This window comes from Lipophrys pholis, assembly GCF_963383615.2.
Source record: "Lipophrys pholis genome assembly, chromosome: 5".
Classification (NCBI taxonomy): domain Eukaryota; kingdom Metazoa; phylum Chordata; class Actinopteri; order Blenniiformes; family Blenniidae; genus Lipophrys; species Lipophrys pholis.
In genome coordinates, this window is record NC_137628.1 from 31748854 (window position 1) to 31772892 (window position 24039).

General features: G+C 41.1%; 1 protein-coding gene across 1 annotated transcript; it reads left to right on the forward strand.

Moving 5' to 3' along the window:
- The first annotated feature begins 10648 nt into the window (after positions 1 to 10648).
- On the forward strand, positions 10649 to 20676 carry LOC308110482 (uncharacterized protein). Its single transcript, XM_080464790.1, has 2 exons — positions 10649 to 10732; positions 18965 to 20676. The coding sequence occupies exons 1-2, from the start codon at positions 10717 to 10719 to the stop codon at positions 19849 to 19851; spliced, it is 903 nt and encodes a 300-aa protein (XP_080320916.1). The 5' UTR covers positions 10649 to 10716; the 3' UTR covers positions 19852 to 20676.
- The last annotated feature ends 3363 nt before the right edge of the window (positions 20677 to 24039 follow it).

The following is a 24039-nucleotide window of genomic DNA, read 5'->3' on the forward strand; positions in this document are numbered from 1 at the left end:
ATAGTGAATTAAAGTGAGCTAAAGTATGTTAAAGTGAGTTATCTACCAGCCTGATAGTTGGACGTCTGATTCCCAGCTGCTGGTTCAGACTCTGTACCGATGATCGTCACAAACCCCTTTGATTCAATCTAATTCCAAATCATCAAGACAGATGTTGAGACTTAGGCTCAGCAATCTTCCTATTCAAAAGAAATTGTATTTAATATTAAAAAATACAAAAACACTACTGTTACTTTACAACATGCCCAATATACAAAAAGAAAAAGAATTAAGACGTTTTTTTAAACATGAGCCATCAGAGCCAGTGGGATGGCTGATTGGTTGAACTGGCCAAGCAATAACACATCCTGCTGTTCCAGGTACCTTCCAGGTATTTCTGCAATATTTCTGTGTGTTTTTTTACAGTAACGCTCAAATGTAATACGTGCTGGTCAGTCTTCTCTGTAATTGAACAGTCCTACTGCAGAACTTTTATATCAGCAGTAGGTGATGAAGCCTTGAGCAGCCTGTGTCTACACACAATGTACACATGTACACAGGAAAATGCTTACTGTAATGTAGCTGGTATAACAATAATTTGAGCTGGATCAGAAGACCTGGTTCAGCTCTCGGAGGTGATAGTGCCATAATAAAAGAAAGAAGGTGGGAGTTTGGTTGGTACTTTGTATTTTACAGTGCAAGTTGGAAAACAAAACATAACATGAGAAGTACCCAAAATATGTACAATCTGCAGAATTTCAGTGAACTAGAGTTAAATATTTACAGAAAAAGAAAATCAAAAGAAAGAAACAGTCATGGGAATTCCCGCTGAATAGGTACCAGGTTGGTCCTAACCTCCACACACCCCGTTCTCGGTTAGCGCACCGATATGGTTCATTCAGATCGTTAGGCCGGACACGGTCTCAAGAGTTTATGAGTATCCAACGGGTCATCAATGTCCAATAGCTTCAGGTGTACGCTTGAGTATGTGTGTGGACGTTGAGGTGGACTAAGGCTGCTACAACCTCCTACCAGTACCAGTGGAAGGTGCAACCAGGGTTCTTCAGCTCCGGGTTAATTTAGCTTGCCATCCGTTTTTTTTTGTCCCCAACTAGAACCATGGGGACCTGGCCATTCCCTTGACAATCCCGACATACCAAGCAACCAACCGACTTCTACTGCCGCGGTGGATGAGGACTGTGGCAGCTCTCCAGTGTGCTTCCCCAACACGCTACTCAAGAGAAGGCACGCTGGAAGGCTTCTAACTAGCGGCAGAGACTCAACGAGCAACGTGATTGGCTGCAGAATACACGTGATGTATATAGTATATATATATATATATATATATAAAATTGTCACATGACAGGGTGACGCTCAGACGTAAAGAAAACCAATATATTATATACAGACAATTTTAGATATTAATATATATTATTTATACATATATAAAAATATATTATATTTAATATAGTACTAATTCAGACCTGGGTTACAAGTGAGTTATGAGCACAAAGCGTCTTCAACACATGTTGCATCAGGTCAGGCTTTGTGAAACGTTCACCCACATGAAGAGAAGAGGCTGTGGATGTAAAGTCATTTAGCGTAGAAATCCAACAGAATCCCAAAGTGAAGCTGTTTCTGTTCCTCTAAATGACTCCAGACATGTGACCACAGAACAAATTTCAGTTCATCAGTTATAAATCCGTGTAAATTCAGCCACTGCCTTTTACATTCATTTACACCTTGGTTGGGCACTCGATGGTTTCCTGCCACAATCGCAATTCAAACATACAGACAAATAAACACACCTCTGCTGCATGTGAAAAACCCTGTGAACCACAACAGGTCATCTCAGCACAGGAAGTTTGGTGTCTGGCAACTGCAGATAGAATTCTGTTTAAGTCTTTGTGCAGTACAGGTACACACTGGCAATCCCCCCATTAATCACCATGGGCAATAAACAAACAAGACCTTCCAGATCATATATTTGCTAAAATAATTGTTTCTTTCTTGATACATGTATGTTCATGAAGGAATGATTCTAGATCAGGTGTTGTATATGTGCTCTGTGGGGCACCCCAAGGTATGCTATTGGGCCCGATTCTCTTTTTCATCTACTTTTCTCTTTCTGGCCACCATATTTCCACTTTTTTTTTTTGTTACATTTTAAACAAGGATTTGGAAATTTAATTTACTTTAGCTCACTAAGAACCAATTTGTATTTGTGAAATCGGCTTCAAATTATATAATTAATTGTTCCCAGTTGACACCGAAACAGTGGCTCCACTCCCTTTTCCTTGAAGTTCGTTAGTTTCTCTGAGAAAGCATTGAACCCCTTCTCCGATTTCTGATTTGTCAAAACCTTACAGGGAAGCCAGATTCTTGTGGATCAATCCACTTTCAAAATACATTCTGGATACAAGAGGGAAAATTCTAAAAGAAAGTGCAGTTAATTTGCAGGAGCATGCGCCTTAACAACCTCACAAAAGAGCTTTGTAAATTAAGCCAGTAGTTCTGGAGTTTGTTATTTTAAAGCCTTTTAATCCTTTTTGTTTTCAGTTTTATGACTTTCATACAGACTGATTACCTGTGGTTGAAATTGAGTTCTTATTTGATCTGGTTGAGAAATTAAGTTCATGACTTCCTTGCTATGTAATTTCTCTTTTATTTATTTCTCTGAATGTTCTAAGACATTGTGGGCTACTTTTAAAGTTTTATAATAGAAATTATCTTACCTGCAGTGAATAGTATTGAGTAATATCTTCTCTTGCTCCGATGCCCCATGCTGTCTGTGTGAAAGTGTTACTAGTATGATGTGTGCAGCTGATCATCTGCACACACTCTTCTAGTCAGTCATTTCTAACAAGCAGCTCCACCTCAAGGCTGAAAAAGAAAACTGTTTCTAATGTTAAAACTTTGTTTTGTTTTATTGTTTTGTTCATTTTTATAAATTTTTTTTAATGCATTTTAGTTTCCTCACATTGTTGAAGAAACCTGTGTTTGAATTTTTTTTTTTCCAATTTCCCATTGGGGACATACTTTGGGCCAATAAATCAGGATACATCCATATTTTTTAAGTATTTTTGAGTTCAAATAAAGATCAACAAGGGTATACCTACCTGGAAAATTGTTGGGAGGCAGATGCATAAAGGTAAAATTTACAAATGAGCTTCAGTTTTAGCCAATTTCACACTTTAGCCATCTTGTGTTTTATAAGTAGGAATTCCCAACTCAGAAAGACATGGCTTTTGTTCGATCTCCCACACACACACACACACACTCACACACACACACACACACACACACACACACACACGCCAACACAAACACATATACACAGACCAAGCTGTATATAGTTAGTTAGAATCTATGTTGAGTTGGTTTCATTGTGAATAAATATAATTTTTGAAATCATACTTTCTGCCTTATTAATGTGTGCAAAGGTGAACGAAATGTCGACTTCTTCTGTATAAAGAACTCTGAAATTAATTCACCACTTTAGCCTGGCTTTACTATTTATTGAGGCAATTGTTATTAATTTAATTATTATTTCAAATTCCAAATTTGGGAATCCATATTTTTTGAGACTGATAGAAACAAATTGTCTATCATTTCCTGTTAAACAGGTGGTGCCTCAGAGGTTTTTTGATGCATACAAGATTCCATTGTTTTTGTTAATATTTAATAACTATCTTTGATAATTATTCATCATTATCGATGATCAAACTGTCCATAGAATTATTCCTACATATCCTAATGCATACCAATGTTCATATGATGGTGCCCCGTGTGAGGTAGACAGAGTTGACCTTGATTTATATTTGTGAAATATTAATATCAGCATACATTTTTTTTGACAAACCAAAAATTCTTTGATTGCGAGGTGAGACTGCCTGAAGTCTTCACATCCACCAGTGTCTTTCTGGTACAACATTCAGTTGTACTTACAAAAGTACATTGTGATGAGAATTATTTTATTTACAAATCTAAGGCCAATTGGCAGACAGTGTGTGATTAACAGTGATGCCAGTAACATGTTTCTTAGGAACTCGTTACTCTCATATGACCACTTCGTTCAGTAACTAGTACTCTAACGCATTACAGTTTTTAAGCCAGTAATCATATTAAAATTACTTATCCAAGTCACTGTGTATCCCACAGGACGAGTTTCTTGTCTGCAAAGCCGCTTTATTACTGAACAGAACACGCGAAGATTAACCGGCTGCTCCTTTATTCCTTCTCCTCCAACAAGGCACACACACACACACACACACACACGCACACACACACACACACACACACACACACACACACACACACACACACACACACACACACACACACACACACACACACACACACACACACACACCTCATGCGCATCTGACCCCGCCCCCTTCTCCACTCTCAGCCAATCTCAGGCCAACTCACTCTCATGGTGCGTTCATGTAACACAAAAAGAATATCAACAAACAGATGAACCTCAACATTGCAACAATTAATACAAGAGATGTAATACTATTTTTGTAATTTTCCTTACCTTAGTAAAAAGTCCACCACCACCACCCAAACAAAAGCTGGACTTTGGTGCAAAACCAGTAAGTGTGGTAGAGTTGATGTTGAGATAGTGAAGGGGGTTTGGGTGGTTGTTGGCAGCTGCTGAAAGTAACTAAACAAGTAACTGTAATCAAACATAGTTATTTTTTAAAGCAAGCAATCAGTAAAGTAGCTAAGTTGATTTCTAAATGAGTAACTCGTAGTCAGTCATTGGATTACTTTTTCAAGGTAACAGTGGTGATTAAATTTTAAGCCCCCATAGTGTCACACTGTTGCTCCTGCTGGCATTTCAAGTTTACCTCCCCTGTTGAAACTTGTAACAGTCACATATTTAGTTCAATTCAGAGTGTGTGGATTCTATTGTCATTAGTCTAACTTGAATTTATCACAGCAGGCCAAAGGCCGTATGACTGAGTACATTCCAGGGATGGAATGGGATGATCCAGTACAGTTTGGGTTTCCACCGCAAGAATTGCGGATTTTACGGAAATAACTGTTCCAAAGGTTCACGCTTTTTGATCACCCTTCCGTTGGGGTACTCAGGACGATAGAACAGGTCCGATTTTGAAGAGCCGTTTGCTGATTGGTCAGAGATTTACTACACACCCTCAATATTTTAATGTGTCGGCTGAATTATTCCTCTGTTGTTAACATATTCAGCATTGCACTGGTTGAGTTTATTTTGTTTCTTTTTCTTTGCTGCGCAAGTTTCATGTTGGTCCCAAAAGAGCAGACGCGAGACAGGGATGGAGACCGGGACTCGGGAGCAGATGCTACAGTCGTAACCGATGCGCTACCGAGTCGCATTACGTCCACGATCCCTGCCTCAACGCGGACGTTGCAGCTGTCACATCCAGCTGCGCGACACTGGCGCCGAGCGCCTTTGCCAGGCCGACATTCGCTCTCTCGGAACCAACACGGAAGTTGCAGCTGCGGGTCTGTGGCTGCAAAAAAAGTTAACAAAACAACTAGTGCAAAGCGGAGTTTGTAAGCAACAACAATAGAGGATTCATAAGGTCCAGATCTGCCGCCCTGGCTGAGATTACTGTTGCAATGCCACATATCTCCAGAGCTTTCAACCCTGCCTATATTTTAACTGTACTTTCTACAGAGGAAACGCAAACCAGATTTGGCTCTGTTTACACTTTGCCCTACCGCTCCGTTCCATCCCTACACTTTTTGTGTGGTGGAAACGGGGCTTAACATGAAGTTATGTCCTGATTTGAGTTTCACTACATTCACTCAGCAGTACGACTCAATGGTAGCTTCTGTGTTGTTCTATGATGCAGGGGTTTGGGGTTTTGTAAGTTCACCTCTAAGGCAGCCATAGAGGGAGACATGGGCTGGGAATCCTGTGTGGTGGAGCAGTGGGCTGAAATGATGCACTTACCAGAGGGTAGACTCACCAGGAAAGTCTTTAACTGGGATAAAGCCCATAAATACCCTTGGTCTCATGAGGTCCTTCAAATATTTACAAAAATGTATTCATAATCATTGTTTTTAAATAGTTTACGGTGTCAAATAACAAACCACAGACAAATATTTCATAATTACAAAGAGCACTGGAAGCTTGACCTGTTAAATAAACCTAAATTGAGAAGTTACGTTCAGTTTAAAAATATTTTTTCCACAGAACTTTGTGTTAATTGTAATTTAGAGAGAGGACTGAGGTCTGTGTGTGCTCAGCTCAGAGCAGGAATGCTGCCCCTAGAGGTGGAGGTGGGTCATTACAAAGGGGTCTCTGAAGAGAACAGGCTATACAATATTTGTGACTTATGTTTGGTGGAGGATGAATTTAATTTCATGTTCTATTGTCCACTGTTTAGTGATTTAAGAATTATGTTTTGGGGAAAAATTGAATGCAATAATCCTGGTCTCTTGGTTGGCAGAAGGTGATATGCTGAGTGTGTGTATGTATATGTGTAAAAAGCCTGGGTAATGAGACTGAAAACTTTGTCTCCAGACTGTTGACTCCGTTTAAATATTTGTGTTACATTGAAGATGTACCAGGACTGTGTTCTTCCTATTAATGTATATAGTGTCATATAAGCCCATGTGGACTGGGCACATGTGTCCATGACATTCACCACAATGTTGATTGGCAAAGGTACTCACTAATTTTGACCAGCTTATAATTTCCATTGCACAAAGCCTGAAACTTGGTTTTACTGAACTAACCAATTAGCAGATTGAGTCCAGCTGAATGCAATGAAGAGATAAATCCTCCAATCAGTTGCGAGGGTAATGCACAAACTGCATCCCATGGTTCATTGTTATATTACGTTCATTTTGTCGATGCAACCGAAAACGGGTCAGCAAGGTAAAAACATCCTGCTCCTATCCATGGGTCGTTGTTGAGATACTGAGTCTGACCTTTCACACTCTGGGGGTTGCGCAATCACGTGTGTACCAAAACACACACGAACTCTGTCTTGTGGTATTTATGTGTTTGGAAAGAAATCCCAAAAACAGAGAAGGAGGAGAATATGGACGTGGTGGTGGCTCAGAGAGGGAGAGGACAACCTGGAGGGTAATGTTGCAACAGGAGCTTGAAAGGAATCTTGTTAGTGTCTGTTAGCATCTACTAGCATTGTACGTTAGCATCTACTGTTAAACCAAACAAACAGGCTGCAGGTTGCAGCAACAGCGGCCTCTATGACTCCTCAAATATCAGACAGACCAGTGGTGGTGGCAGCCTTCTGACTGATACCTCAGCCGTTGTACAAGAGTACACACAAAGCCCAAGCTGAGCCACGACTGCAGATTTTAAGAACGATTCTATCTTCGATTAGATTATTTGTTTCAGACGGCTGAAAATCGCGCTGTTTGTGGAGGCTTCAGAGCCTGTTCATGCTATAACGCAGTTTCAGGTAAAGGCTTCATTTTTGGCCAATCATCAACACAGCACAACATTGTAGGAGCTTGATAATATATCTTTTTCAAGCTCGGGTTCCAGAGTGGGACATTTTTAAAATGCCGGCTCGACTTTGAAGCGCGGACAAGCAAAGACATTTGCGGAAAACAAAGAGGCTCCACAGCCTCCAGCAGTCTCTGCAGGAGGAAATCACGGCCGTGAAAGAATCTTTTCACCTTGAGAGCTGGATTAAAAACATTGTGGATACAGTGGATCCCCACACCGGTGTCAACGGGCCCCCCAAAAGTGAAGAAAGTTTTGTGGATACACTCGCATTCGTTGTCATTTAAACGGAGTCTCAGAGAGGAAACTAGACTGCCTTCATTTTAAAGAGTTGACATTTTTAGCAGAAGACATGACAATATTTGATCCAGATCACTTCCATCAACACATTGATGAGTATTTTAATTAAGCAAGCATCTAGTTCCGGATCTGCCACAGGAAAGTGACAGGGAGAGGAGTTACTCCTTGTGGAAAATTATGTAGGGATTTCTTATCTCATAAGGATCCCGTCATACCATTTATGTTGGGTTTTGGCAGTTTGGCTATCGAGAATGATTAATAATTATCTTATAATATTATTAGTTATTAATTATGTTATTGACATTTCAATCTTATCTGTATCAGATACCTTGGGAGCACCACCTGTTTAACAGGAAATGATAGCCAATTCAGTCTCATAAGATATACTAAACAATTAAGAATTTGAATTTATAGTTAAAATAATAATAACCCCCTGCTGTGAGATGCTCAGGCACAAATGAAGATTGTAAAGATTCAAAAGGTGGTCCCCCAAAGTTACCCGACGCATATCTAATAACTACCTTTGGCTATCGATAATGTTTAATAATGATCAAACTGCCCATATAGTTAATTCCCAACATTATGGTATCCCGTTGCGACACCAGTGTTCGCAACAGCAGCGACACATTTGACTCAAAGGTGTTTGAATGAACGTGACACAATAAAAAACAGTAGAAAACCTTGATTTAAAACAGACTGTTTGGACTTGTTGGTCTTCCCTAAGAGAAAGGATCAAGCTTTGACGGACTATTATATGAATTTTGAGAGATAAGGTGAGGATTAACAGGTGATCACACTGGTCACCTGTCAATCCTCTCCAGTGACTTGACAAAGGTGAGTCAGGATGGTGAAAAAAAAGTATTATATCATTTAATCATGTCCTATCTAAATATTCTATTAAATGGATTAAAATAATCATTACAATGGCATGGACCTGCAATCCTGGGGTTTCAGTCATAAACTGTTGAATCCACCTTCAAATCTTTTTTTGGGTTCTTGAGCTGGAACAATCTCATAAATTGAGCAAAATCACACTATGGAACATTTAAAGGAGTCATGTTATCCAGCTTTTCAACACTTTCACACGGGTTTCGTTGGTCCAAATCATTGTATTCAAAGTTTATTGCCCCAAATCCAGCTTTACCCTGATTTTCCTCCATTTGAATATTGGATCATAGGAGCTGCGTTCAGAATCTGCTGTGTCTGTGTGAGCTGGACTGGCTCCGCCCACACATGCCCTTCTTGGGAAGAAGAGGAAATTCTTCCTCTGGTTGTGCCATGTGCCAGAGCACAAAATTGTGCCAAATTGTGGGAGGGTCAAAGGGAGGGCCTACATTGACTGAGATTGGCTAAACCCCCGATGATGGTTTGATTTCTGATTGGCTGGTTGGAGCAACACACTTTTTAAATACTAAACTAAACTAAACTAAACTAAATAAGCCAGGGAGAGAGAGGACAGACTGTCTTCACTTCTGGGACGTCATTCCAGGTATGGGGACGATTAGTACTGTTTTACCTTTAAAGTTACTATACCAGAATCCACACATGAAAAATTTGAAAATTTAGGAGCCAGTTTTAGTTGATGCATCTCTAATACATTGTCAATACCTTTCTGAAAGAAATTCGTCATTACACTCATACAAACACTTACTTCCATCATTTAAATTTTGTGGAACATCCCCGGGTGTGTTGACATCATGGTGCCCATCGAAACTCCGGAACTATCCCAAAGCATTGTGTCATAAGATCCAGTTTGTACACTCGATCTCATGAGATCTTCATTTGCTACTGGAAAAAAAACCATCGTGCGGTCAGTTTCACAACATTTAAGACTATTCTCGTGGCTTGAAGACGCTTTCTTTGAGAAAGTCTGGCTTGTTTTCAGGCTGAATCGGTCAAATGTTGACATTGCAGCTTGTTTGTAAACATATCAACTTTGGTGTGATCGATTTAATTCAATTCAATTGTATTTGTAAAGCGCTAAATCACATCAACAAACATCTCAAAGCGCTCTTACAATGATAGAGTACAACAGAACCCAACTAAACCCTTCCAAAGCAGCAGATGTAACAAGCAACATTGGCCAGGTAAAACTCCCTCGTGGGAAGAAAAGTTCATAAGAACTCCCTCTTCAGGAAGAAAGCGTGGGGCGGACCCTAGACTCTGGAAGGGCGGCCATCTGCCTTGACCGGTTGGTGGGAGAAGTACATGGGATAGGACAGGGAGAGAGAGGAATAGAAGAGGGAGAGAGAGAGTGGCAGAGTGTACTTATCTCGCCTATGATGAGCGTTGGTCTGATAGGCAACTGCGGGTTGTCAATAAGTGGAAATGACTGATGATAGTCTTGTTTTTGTGTGTTGGTTTATTCTCTGTGTAGAAGTGATCCCTTTTATGGGAAGTATGTTTTAAAGATTCTTTCTGGTAGAGTTATTCTAATATCTGTGATCAAGGCACCAAGATGTCTATGAATTAAATATGTTTCTCCTGGATAAATGAAATGTTGCCACCTTTCAAACACCTTTGAGTAGCAAAGAAGTACCTTAAATGTAATTAATTAGATGAAGTGGACTCAAGTACACCCGGAAAAAACAGGAAAGTTACCAAATGTTACCAATGGTTGATGAAATGATGGGTTAGGGGAAAATGAGGAACAGGACACAAATAAAAAGCTTGTGAATAAGTGAGTAAGGAACTTGGGGGTGAATGAGTGAGTATAAGGCCTAAGCAACAATACAAAGAAATGTTCAATGTGAGCAGATCTACAGATCCTTTTTTCACTTCTGAGGCCTGTTTGCACAGTCAGACTGTGGTAACCTGGTTTTCTGAAGCAGTTGACTGTGAACCCCCCCCCCCCCCCCCCCCCCCCGTTTCCTCTCACATACTTCATTTACTATTTTGCTCACATCCTGGCCCACAGTCCTTCCTTCTTACCTTCCTCCATCTTCTACTCTTCACCTCACTGGATGATTCTTGCAGCAAGTAAGTCAGCACTTTTATTATTTTATACTTTTATATTTAGAGTTGTTGATTCTTACACACTTACAAGCAAACTGAGAGAAACCTGAAGACATAACCCAGCTGCTTTGTTTGCCAGTCTGGTTTACATCTCGTGAACATTGAGATATAATCCTCACGTCCGTTCAGTCATCTGACTGTCAATTTCTTAGTTTGAATATGTGTAATTATTTCATTATTCACTCTTTCATTTGAACAAATGTTTTGTAACATGTGTTTCTAAGCTCCATAGACTCATAATCAACGTCTCCTCCAGGCCAGGCTCTTGAGTTTGTGTTCATAAAAAGACCACAAGGTTTGCAACACTAGAAGGTCACATTATTGTTGGATGGAGTCAGAACAGTAAGAAGGAACGCTTCTGCTTTCACATATATTATTCACCTATAGTACAGGAGCCTCCTCTTTATTTGGAACATGCTCAAACTCAAATGTCAAAATCAACGAAACCAAAACCAACAAATCATTAAAAAATATTTCACCAATCAAACAGTAAATGAGCAACAGCAGAAAACAAGAACCAGGTAGCATCATCAAAAGGAGTGGGGAGATACATATATATATATATATATATATATATATATATATATATATATATATATATATATATATCCTGAAAATATAGAAATAACTCACATATATTTTTCAATAATATAATGAAATGTAATATGTAGTAAAGTATGATCATGATTAAGGAAGGATATTATTCAAAACATGACAAATAAATACAGAAATTCCTTCTATCACAATAGAGAAAGTAATTCTATATTTGGTCTATCAACTTGTGATGTTTGACCATATTACTTTAAATATACATATATACAATGTACATGCATCGACATGTGAATACACATATACCCGCATGTAGAAAAACACAGCATGTAGGCACATATTCTGACACTACTGAACTGACAGTGATATCTCCATCTTGACTTTAAAATAATTTTTTAAATTGTTTAAAAGATCAAGGCTCTTTAACCTTCTTCTCATGATCAATGAAAATACCAGTCAGTGTATCACTGTGCTACGGAAGAGTTTTAGGGCCACTGAAGAAAAAAAAAATTCGGAGGCTAAAAAAACAACCTTCGTGGCTCCAGAAAAAGTCGAAAATCAAATTCGAGATTTTTTTTTTTTCACGGTGGAAAAAACAGTCGGTCCCTCCACATGCCAGCGGTGTGACTGTTTCCTCATAATGCATATCAGGCGGTTTAATGAAGTGATGAAAAGATGCTTCAGGACAGAATGGAGCTCATAAACACGGTCAGTTACCATCAATATCAGGACCAGAAGAGACAGAACAGCCTGCTGCCTGGTTCTGTAGAGGAACACAGTTATCATCAGTATCAGGACCAGAAGACACAGAGCAGCCTGCTGCCTGGTTCTGTAGAGGAACAGTTATCATCAGAATCAGGACCAGAAGAGACAGAGCAGCCTGCTGCCTGGTTCTGTAGAGGAACAGTTATCATCAGTATCAGGACCAGAAGAGACAGAGCAGCCTGCTGCCTGGTTCTGTAGAGGAACACAGTTATCATCAGTATCAGGACCAGAAGACACAGAGCAGCCTGCTGCCTGGTTCTGTAGAGGAAGTTTGTCGAGTACGAAGGACAAAGACACGGATCCCGGCTGCTTATTTAAATGTGTTGTTATTGTTCAAGGAAATCCTGTGTAAAATCACACGTCCATAAGCAGTAAGCAACCCGATATAGTCAGAATTAAGTGATTTAATGTGAATTCACATCTACGGGCAAATGATGAGGGATGGACAGACGTCTCTCTGTGAAAAAAAAAGAAATCTCGACTTTGATTTTCGACTTTTTCTGAAGCCACAAAGGTTTTTTTTTTTTTTAACCTCCGAATTTATTTTTTTTTCTTCAGTGGCCCTAAAACTCTTCCGTACTGTGCCATTAAAAATAGATTTAAGAAAAAAAAAAAGGTCCAAGCCTCAGTTTTGGGAGGTTTTCTTAAGGTTTAGACAGATTGAGTGTAGAGCACTGTTGGTGAAGTAGTGAGCTGAGATTTCATTGTCTGGACTTCAGTTTCTCTGATGAATGTGAACATTTTCTTGGGAAGATGAAACCAGATAATTAGACAAGCATGTTTTTTTTAACCACTCTAATCCAAAATCCTGGCCAAAGATCACACACAAATAGTACAGATATAATACAGCTATGTATCTCAGATGTGGTCTAAAATGTAAGTAAAATTTATTAAATGGTATATTTCTTATTAAAATATTCGAAAAATGTGTTTTTTAAAAACGCATCTAAACATTTCATATGATCAGTAAATAATCAGTACGTTAAAAAGCAGGGATTTAAAAAAAGATCATGTTTAGCCGTTTTGTAATCGGTTATCGTTTCTAAAAAAAAAAAGAAGTCTTCCATAGGTGAAAATTATGCAAAAACCAAATTAATAGAATTACAAAGAAATACTATTATTAGAAGGAAGAATTGCAGTTCTCTTGCCAAAATATTGATCTGTTGGAATACAAGCTGTACTTTAGTGAAAAGATAGTTTTATAATGAAGAAGCTTCAGGAGCACTTGAACAAACCATTGTCTGTCAACACAGTTTAGCCTGGACCTTCTAATAACATGCAGAAATGAATGGGTGCACATATAAATCCCTGCTCGCTTCACAAGCTTCTTCACTGTGGAATGAATTGGAGCATTAAAGTGTCCCCTGGTCCAAAATCAAAATACTTGTAAATAAGAACTTTCAGGCTTAACGGGAGAATAAACACTCAGCTTCTTCTGATCAAAAATAATAACATGATATTATCATGGTGCATTGGTGTCTATGTTCTTGCTATGTGGACTCGTCAACTTTCAGATGACCAGAAGAGACTCCTGATAATCAATGATGAACTGGTTCTATCAATACACACTAATATGTGTGACTGATCAGTGGTGTTGCTGTGACGTCTCACTCACTTGATACTGAAAAGGTCAAAGCGTGTGATTAAGTGTTGTTCCTGCATTGACTGACGATAATTTAACCGTTGGGGCAGAGGGAGTGATGCGTGTTACCAGAGGGTTTTCACCTTGTGGTTTCCATGTCAAGAACCAGAGCGGGCCAGATATGCCAGTTAGAGGTGAAGCTGGCAGTTGCTTGAAGTCGCTGCAAAAGTTGACTTCCTGTTATTTCCTGAGAGAGTTGCAGGTGCAAAGCACACAAGAATGACCACATCCTGACCTCCCAATGCCGTGAGAGCAAAGTCTCTTCCACCCGAATAAAAAAGCCTGATTGTGTTCCGACGTCAACCTTTATCTTTAAAAAGGAGGGAACATTACCTTTCTTTGGCTGAACTTTGTTAATAGTTGTTCAAACATTATTGGTGTTTGGTGCATCAGGCTGGTATTGTTGCCACCCACACAGCATGACTCACTTTCTCGCTTCACTTTTAAAATGTTCTCATCTTACACCTACGCCTGACCTCAAAATGTGTCCTAATGTGTCTCACATCTCTGATCTGAAGGTGAACAACCTTAATGAGCTCCTGATTCTTCACTTCTGAAATGACGTACGACGTGTCTGTGTCAGGAAGGTGTAGCTCTGCAGCTGCTCTCTGGTGTGGCTCTGCCAAGCTTTCACTCAGAAACATTTACATCACTCAAGGTGACAAGTGACATTTAATTTAAGAAATGGTTCACTAGTTTCAAAAGGTTTTGTTAAAATGTGAATGACAATGTCAATGAAAACTACTATAATCTCAAGGTCTTGTGGTTCTGACTGGATTAAGTACAGATTGGATTAAGTGTGGACTGGATTAGATACAGACTGGATTAAAGACAGACTGGATTAAGTACAGACTGGAATAAATACAGACTGGATTGAGGACAGACTGGATTAACGATAGACTGGAGTAAAGACAGACTCGACTAAGGACAGACTGGATTATAGACAGACTAGATTAAGTTCCGACTGGATTAAAGACCGACTGGATTAAGTACAGTCTGGATAGACAGACTGGAGTAAAGACAGACTGAATTAAGGACAGACTGGAATAAAAACAGACTGGATTCAGGACATACTGGATTAAAAACAAACTGGATTAAAGACAGACGGGATTAAGTGCAGACTGGATTAAAGACAGACTGGATTAAGTGCAGACTGGATTAAAGACAGACTGGATTAAGTGCAGACTTGATAAGTACAGTCTGGATTATAGATAGACTGGATTAAAGACAGGCTGGATTAACTACAGACTGGATTAAGTATAGACTGCATTAAAGACAGACTGGATTTTAGACAGACTGGATTTTAGACAGACTGGATTGAGGACAGACTGGGTTAAAGACAGACTGGATTCAGGACCGACTGGATTGAGGACCGACTGGATTTTAGACAGACTGGATTGAGGACAGACTGGGTTAAAGACAGACTGGATTGAGGACCGACTGGATTGAGGACCGACTGGATTTTAGACAGACTGGAATGAGGACAGACTGGGTTAAAGACAGGAAACGTGACTCGTTTCTGTGTGTAGTGGTTCAAACGGTTGTTTTGAGACTGTGGGCACTGATACCCTCAGATTCCCGGTCCGAGGTCCAGGACTCCATCTGGGGCATCAGGCCGGCTGGGGGATTTGTCTGCTCTGTGCTTTCCAAAGTTAGTTTTGCACATCTAAGGGGCCGTCCACACGAGAACGCAGCTTCATGTGAACGCGCCGGTTTTGGCCGATCACCCACATGAGACAGTTTTATTTTTAACACGGGTCCCAGAGGGGGGAAATTCCAAAACAACGACTCAGCTTTGAGGTGTGGACGGAAAAGACGATCTGTGGAAAAAAGATGACGAAATTGCCCCGCCTCTCCTCCCCACCACGGTCCGCTATGTCACCTAAAGACCCCAACAATAAAAATATACACAAAAGGACAGAAGCTATGTACACGCACACACACACACACACACACACACACACACACACACGCACACACACACACACACACACACACACACACACACACACACAGTATACACACATACATACACATGTACACACAAAAACCTTTATCTATACATACCTACACATGTACATATGTAAACCAAAAATGTACTTGCAGCATATATCGCGGGGAGGGGGAGGGGGGAGGGTTTCCTTATATGTCCTTGTCCTTAGTGGGTAAAGATTTCTCTCATGCTGATATGTGGTCAATCAGTTTTTCCACTTTTCTTTACATTTTTCTGATTCAAGTCGACGTGAGACAGTCAGCATCTCCATACTATTGATGGTTTGCATAAACCTCTAAACAATCCTCCTTTGTAGGTGCCTCGTTTTTTAGCCACTTCTTCGTGATGGCTTTCTTTCCTCCCACCAGTATTATTCTACATAAATACTTCTCACCCATACTTGTTATTTCCTGGCTCACTTTTCCAAGGTAAATATCCTAAAATGAAAATGAGAGTTTGGCTTTCAAAATCTTCTCCATATTTCCCTTTAAGTCATGGCAATATGTTATAATATAGGGACAATCCCAAAATATATGAAAATTTGTTGTTTTTTAGTTTTTTTTGTCTTCTTCCTGTGTTTGTTAAACATAGTTCGGATGGTCAGGTTCTGCTTATGTATTTCTCTTCTGTTAATTTATTTATTTATTTATTTCACAGTGGGGAAAAAAAGAACAACAATGGCGGACTACATGCTCCAGGTCAACCATCAGAAGCTACTGAGTTACAGCGCCCCTAAAGGCCTGGCGTATGTACTACATGCCTCCAGGCATCGTGTTCATAGTGACAGGGAGTAAAAAGATCGTTTTGGCTCGTGTGGACGAGGATTTGGTGCTTTATTTCTGACCGTTCACACATTAACGTGTGTGCCTGTTTGTGTGTGTTTTCAAGAGTGGTTCACTAATGGTGTGGCAGATGATCCGTACTCCAGCTCGAAATCCTCGGAGACAGAATGCACAGGAATCAGACTGAGAGCAATCTGAAAAGGTTTAGGACAATTTTATTACATTATTCTTGCAAGAAGAGAAATTGTCACAGTGCAACCTTTGCATGATTGTCCAGGAGTTTGTCCTTCTTAAAGGCTGAATTGTTTCGAGGAAGATCCTCGTGCGACAGTGCTGACACAGGCCATCCTTGGACACAGACTGCAAAATTACTCATCATTCTTTATGAGACAAAAGAAGATTTCTCTGACAACCAGCGATTGTATTAAATACTTCTGCACATGTGCAAATAGATATAAAATAAGACGAGAGGAATCCAGAGTGTCGGTGGTTCTTGTGGTCTGAAATGCAAACGGCAGCTTTCTCTGTATTTTTGTGTGGACAGCAAGTTTTGAAAACAGAATATTTCCCGAACAAAAATGCGAAAAGTCGACAGACTGGTTTCAGTACATCGCTGCCTTGTCAACTGGGCCTTAGAAGCCGCCTGAGGGGCCTGTCGGGAAACGTAAATGGAAAATGGAATTAACTTCTGCAGCTCTTCAGCTCCACAGTTCCAGCACATCTCGACTCACCGAGACTCAGTTTAGGTTGTTTTCCATTACAGTGTGGTGCCAGCAGAGTGTGGGTGGACAGATCAAGGTGGTTAGCTCGCGTCAAACACCAGACTGAAGGCCCCTGCATTCTCCCTTTTTTAACCCGTAAGAACAAGAAGAAAATTCGGCAGTGACGTCAGCCAGCTGCTGAAAAAAAAGCTTTTTCGGCAGGACTGTTCATACTCCGATAAGAAGCTGCCGAACTCGCAGGCCACGCCCCCTCGCAGCAGCTACACCCCCTCGCAGCAACCACACGTCTGTGATGCGGCGTTTAAACTTTTCAACTGCAGTTTATTTCTGGCCTCCAGTGTTTTCAGAAATACATTTCTCTGAACTTTTTCAGTAATAAAAGAGAGTTTTTGTCCGAGCGCCATGTTGGTCCGGTATTAACTACAGGAGCTGACAGCTGTTCGTGATGCGTTCAGGTGCGTCATGTAAAAGCCTTGACATTTTAACGAGCTGCGGCGCTCGTACAGTAGCGAGGTTACAAGCTAAATATGATTAAAATATGACTGATAGTCATGAGCGAACTGGAACACGCATGCGCAGAGCAGAAGTTTCGGCAGTGCGGCAGCCACATAGTTCGGCCAGGGCGGTTGGCACAGTCGAAACAAATTTCTTCGACCAGAAGGAGCTGGCCGAAGGAAATGACGTCATTTTGTTCGGCAGGACCTGCAGTGCCGAACTTTTGTCTTGTTCTTATGGAGTATGAAGAGGCCTTCAGAAAGGTCAATGAGGTTGAATTCTCTGCTTCCATCTCTGTTCTGTCTGTCATGTTGTGACTTGGCGGGGTTAACTCTTATCAACGAGTTGTCACTCATCTAGTGACGTCACACCTCGGGCAATCAGCGGCCCGCCATCTGCCGACGTCACATCTTCGGTTCAGTTCTGCTCGCTTGAAAGCGCGGTCCAGTGGGTACTAGAAAGCCTGATACCAGGTCGTAACGGAAAAGCCTGTCAACCAGGGCAAGTTGAGTCAGAGCGAGCCGAGAAGCTGCTCGTGGAAATGCCCCATTATATTGCAGTGACTTCTTTTAAATCTCTTCTAAAAACCCATTTCTATTGACTGGATTTTTGATTAAAGCTTGCATTTACTTGTTTTTATTCCAATGATCTATTTTTACTCAAAATGATGCCCCTTTTATTATCTTTTATATGCTCTTTCTTTTTGTCAGGTCTCTGTGTCTGCCCCTGTGTGTCTCGCCTCACGTTTCTAATTAACCAATGACCTTCTCCCGCTGAGTCAACCCATCGTTGAGTTCCACCTGTGTCCACCCTTTCACGGTGTATTTAAGTCTCCCGTTCTCTGGGTCAGTTCGTTCCATCAACCTGTCTGTTTCCCTGGACTTTTATTTCTTAAATAAACTCCATTTTTGTACCACCTGCAATTCCCTGACACTTTTTAGCCGCTTAGGCCTGTGGTGTTTTGTCGCCAATCATTTCCGTCTGTTTAATGATTGCTTGTCTTGCCTTTTTTTTTAATGTTTTTTTTGTTTGTTTGTGTTTTTACTGTAAAGCAGTTTGTGCAACAACTGTTCTTAAAAGTGCTATATAAATAAAGTTATCATATAGGGCTTTTCCACTGCTTGAATGGTCCCAAAGCACTTTACACCGTTAATCACATAAGATCCTCAGCCAGATGTGTAGTTTTTGCCATCACTGTGTCTCGGGTCTTTTTTCTTGTTTGTTCACGGTTATGTTTTATCTTTTCAGTGACCCTCACCATGAAGACTAAAGCAATCCCACTTCTGTCCTTATCAATGCTGATTCTCCTGACGACTTCTTATGCGAATCCAATAACTTCAACTCCCACAAACTCCTCTCCCCCAATCAACATGGAAACATCCACTAACAGCTCTGAAACTCCATCTGGCACCAAGCCAGCAATGGAAATGTCAAGCAAGCCGAAGGTCACAAGCACCACCTCATCATCTCCAACGTCCCCATCAGTCAATGTGACAACACACGTATCCAAAACCACTCCACTTACCACCCTCGCATTGGCTACAACCCCAAACCCCACGGCTCATTCACAAAAAACCTTGCTAGTGGTAATTCTGCTGGTCATTGTTGCTCTGGCGGTGTTTGTGGGCTGCGTGCACTGTCTGAAGCAGCGGCGGGCCAACGGAGATGGCTCCACCCCCAGGCTCCTGCTGGATATGAGGGAGAGGCTGAGGTCCGGGATCGGCAACTTGGAGGACCGCCTGGGCGTCCAACTGTGGCCCGAGGAGAAGTCTGCGGGGGAGGATGAGGAGGAGGACGTGGAGGAGGCCAGAAGTGACAAGGAGGAAGGCAGCTCTGACGAAGGTCCACTGACGAATGGCAAAGAGAAGGAGGAACAGCAGGAGGAAGACAGCGAAACATCATCGGAGGACAACTCCATCATAGAGGACGACCCCAGGGAGACGGCGCTGAGCCCACAGAGCGAAGAGAGAAACCAGAACCAGAACCAGAACAAGCAGAATACCAGTGGAGGTCAAAGTGCTGCAGGAGGAGAGACCAGTAGAGACTCAAAGGGAGGCTCAGAGGAGGAGCCACATGGTGACTCCTCAAAGGAAGGCCAGGAAAACCCTGATTTATTCAGTGTTACTGCCCTCTAGTGAAGCCAGGGTGCCGACCACGAGGCCAGGACGGTAACACTGGCAGCGCATCAGAAGAATGATTAGAATAGAGAAATGATCGAACATTTTGTTTCACCAAATATCAAAGGTTTTCATTACGGCTCGAAACATTAATTTTGTTAGAAAAAATGTTGGTTTATGAGACTTATGAATTACTGGAGAGACTCATCATTTTTATGTGAAAATCAACATTAGTTATTTTAAAGGTAACTAAACTGGCATAAAGTTGACCAACTTTATTAAATCCCCTCTGAAGGACACAACAGTGAAGGATTTGATCACATTGCTACGTAAATTCCACATCTGATGTTTCAACCTGTGTGTTGTATATAACTTTAACAGCTGTTTATATAGTTAAATAAAACGTTACTGATCCCTCTGGTGGGGTACCTCAGGGGAACACACAGCCAGCACATGTGAGGAATTAACTTAACAATTTTTGTGAACTTTCATTCCAAAACAAACGTGAATTTTAATGTAATTTTCTGTCGAAAAAAGCAAAAACAACAAACACACACACACACACACACACACACACACACACACACACACACAAACACACACACACACACACAAACACACACACACACACACACACACACACACACACACACACACACACACACACACACACACACACACACACACACACACACAGCGAAGCCCTTCATGAGGACTAATCAACCAAGACGGCCCAACCCAGCACTTCTTAATGTCCAAACAACTGACCATGTTTTCTAATATCTGTAGGATGAAATGTGTGATTGATTGATTGATTGATTGTACCAATAAACCAATGAAAGTATATCTGTCTTGTGTCATGTAATAAACCAACCACAGTACAGTTTAGATCCACAGTAATAGAGGTGGAAAGTAACAAATTACATTTGCTCGCGTTACTGGAATTGAGTAGGTTTTTACTTTTTCAGTAATACGTAATATTTGAAGTTGTTTTTGAAATAAATAATCTAACTTTTTCTCAAGTACATTTGGACTCAAGTAATTTACATTTGATCCCGTTGCTGAGTGAAAAATTAAATACGGGAAAAATGACCCAGAAGAGTCGTAGAAATCCCTCCAGTATCCTGGATCGTCTGTTCAGCTCTGCTGGTTTGCAGCCAACGGGCTCATTCTTCACTTAAAACCACTGATATATTGAATATTTCTCACAGTTTGTCATGAAGGAATTGCTCAAACTTTGTTTTTTATTTTCTGCCTTTCCTTTTATCTTATTTTCTTTACAGTGTAAGGATTTATGGTTGGTTATTAGCTTTAAATTTCTAAAGTAATAAAGTAAGAGATTACTGAAAGTGATAAATCACTGGAAGTAATTTATGAAAAATTTTAATTATTAATGGAAGTAAACGGTCATTTACTCATTAACAACTCCTAAAGTAATTGAGTAATTACTTAAAAGTTAAGAAATTATCAAAATAATTTATTAATGAAAAATTAATAATTTGAATAAATTTCTCATCTGTCTGTTAATAATGGGCACCACCAGATACACTGGAAATAGCTAATTACCAGAATGTCGGTCTTGTTTGGAAAAAAGGTTTATTTAAATAAGTTAATACTGTCAGGTCTCTGTGTCTGTCTCTGTGTGTCTCACCTCGTGTTTCCACTGGTGTCCACCCCTTCCTTGGGTATTTAAACTCCTCTCCCGCTGTGGTCCTGGTCGGATTGTCTCGTCAACATGCATCGTCTCCTCGTCATCGCGTCGCGCCGCCTGTCATGGCCCTTGTGTCCCCTGTGTCTCCTCGTGTTCCATGGCCTTTTGTTTTGTATTCACAAAGCATCCCGGGGCTAAAGGTCGCTCTGAGTGACGTCACTTTTAGAATTCCTCGAAATTTAAGATTGTTCTTAGAATTTTTCTGCTTACTAAGATAAGGAAGCATCTTAAGCCCTAAGAGTGCTCCGAAGGTGAAACACCGCTAAAAGTAGTGATGAGGACGTTTAAGAACCTTCATAAGAGTTTCCTAAACAGACAAGATGGCGGAAAGAAGGAAAGACGTTCTCCGTTTGTTTAACGATTTAATGACACGCCACCGGCTCGATCGCGCAGGAATAATGCTTGTTGTCGACCTCGTCAGGGATGAGCTCACTTCACCGACACAACGAAGCAACGCAATAACGCCTGAGATGAAGGTGATAACATTGCGATACCTCGCTACAGGGAAGGTGCAGCGGTGATGACTGGGTCAAGCCTCCGTCAGCAGAGTGTCAGTCAGACCACTGCAGCGCTTTCACAGCCCCCCACTGCTGCACAGTTTATTCACTTTCTGTTGGATGCTCACTCGTTGCAGGCAAACAAACAGGCATTCATGGACATAACGGGTTTCCCTGGTGTTGTTGGTGTCGTTGATGGTGTCACATCCGCATAACGGCACCGTCACAAGACCAGGCTGTTTAGGTCAACAGAAAACGCTGCCATAGCATCAACACACAGATTGTTTTTGATGCAAACTGTATGATTGTGGCCGTCGGGGCAAAATGGCCAGGCTCAGCGCACGACTCCCGGATGCTGTCTGAGAGCGTCTGAGACGGCTGTTTGAAGGACGCTACCTGCCAGCTGGACACCACCTGCTGGGGGACAGTGGTTACCCTGCACACCTTGGCTTCTCACTCCAAACCTTCGTCCAGACGCAGGACCACAACTGAATTACAACAGGTAAATAATGTTCAATTATAGCCTTTAATGCATTGACATTAAGGAGCAGTTGGATTATCTTATAACTTTAAATGTCTCCCTAAAACAATTTACAGTCATCTACCATTATTTACAATTTCCAGCTCTTGTTTGCAACGGCTTTATTTTTTGTTTTGTTTGTGCATAGGGCCCATAAGGAAACCCCAGCGTTGGTTGAGCGGGGTATTGGACAGTTGAAACGGAGATTCCATGTGTTGCACGGGGAAGTGAGGCTGTCGCCAGGAAAGGTCTGTCAAATACTAATCCCCTGTGCAGTACTTCACAATATCTGCAAGGCCAGGCACCTCCCCGAACCTCCCGAGGAAGAGCAGGACAGCAGTGATGAAGAGGATGGTGATGAAAATGTTTCGCTCTGACAGGGAATCCGTACAGAGCTCAATTTACACAGTGGCACTTTAGGTCATTTCCAATCAGTGATTCCATTGAACCAACAGACAGTGAATCGTGTTCAAGTAAATAACGAGATGCATCATTTATTTGTCAGCCAATTTATTTTTCGAATGCTCAATGTTGAGCCTGTAATACTCCTCCTGTAGAAGAAGGACCTTTTTGTGCTGTTTAAGAAGATCCAGCTCTGCTTCCAACTTCTCCTGCAGGGATGCTGGCGAGGAAGCAGGAGGAAGAGGAGGAAGAGGAGGAGGCGGCATCTCAGGCTGAACGTGGTCCTGTGATGAGGAAGGCCCGGGTTCCTCTGACGGTTCAGAGTTGCAGAGAAGAGACGATATTCAGCCTTGGTTGTCATTATTACTGTTTTTTATTCCTTTTCCTGCATTCCACATGGCTACACAATACCTTCAAAATATAATTGATTCCCATTTTATTTATATTACACCAATTACAACAATAAGTCATGTCACAGCGCTCATCACAATATATTGAATTCTTCAGAGAAAACCCAACAAATCCACCTGAAAATAGACAATGCATCTGACTGTAATAAATGTTTTTCTCTTTATCGTCTCTGGTGAAAATCAATTTGTCCTTCCTTTGATCAGTTCTGCCAGCTGAATCAATGAGCGACCAAAGCTCTCCTCCAGGCCACTGATGCTGGTGTCACACCTTCCCAACACACTAAACACAGTGTCTGCCAGCTGGGACATGTATATATATATATATATATAGTTCAGGAAATGGGCATAGAAAATTCACAAACATTCATACAAATTAATATCAAAGGAAGTGATGTCAGCAGTCAGGGCTTCAATGGTATATACTACAACACTCACCTGTTTGAGAAGAACTTCCTTTGAATGCTGCAAACTCCAATCTGGCTTTCCACTGCAGCAGCACCAGCGCTTCTCACACTTGTCACTTGTGCTACAAGGAGAGAGAACGACGCATTGAGTTGCTGGGCAAAGTGCTCCCAGGTCTGCCTCTTCCCTTGGGCAGTGACCCCGGGACCCAGTTTGCCTCTTAATATGGTTTATTTCCCTCCATGAGCTGGGCTCACAGCAGCA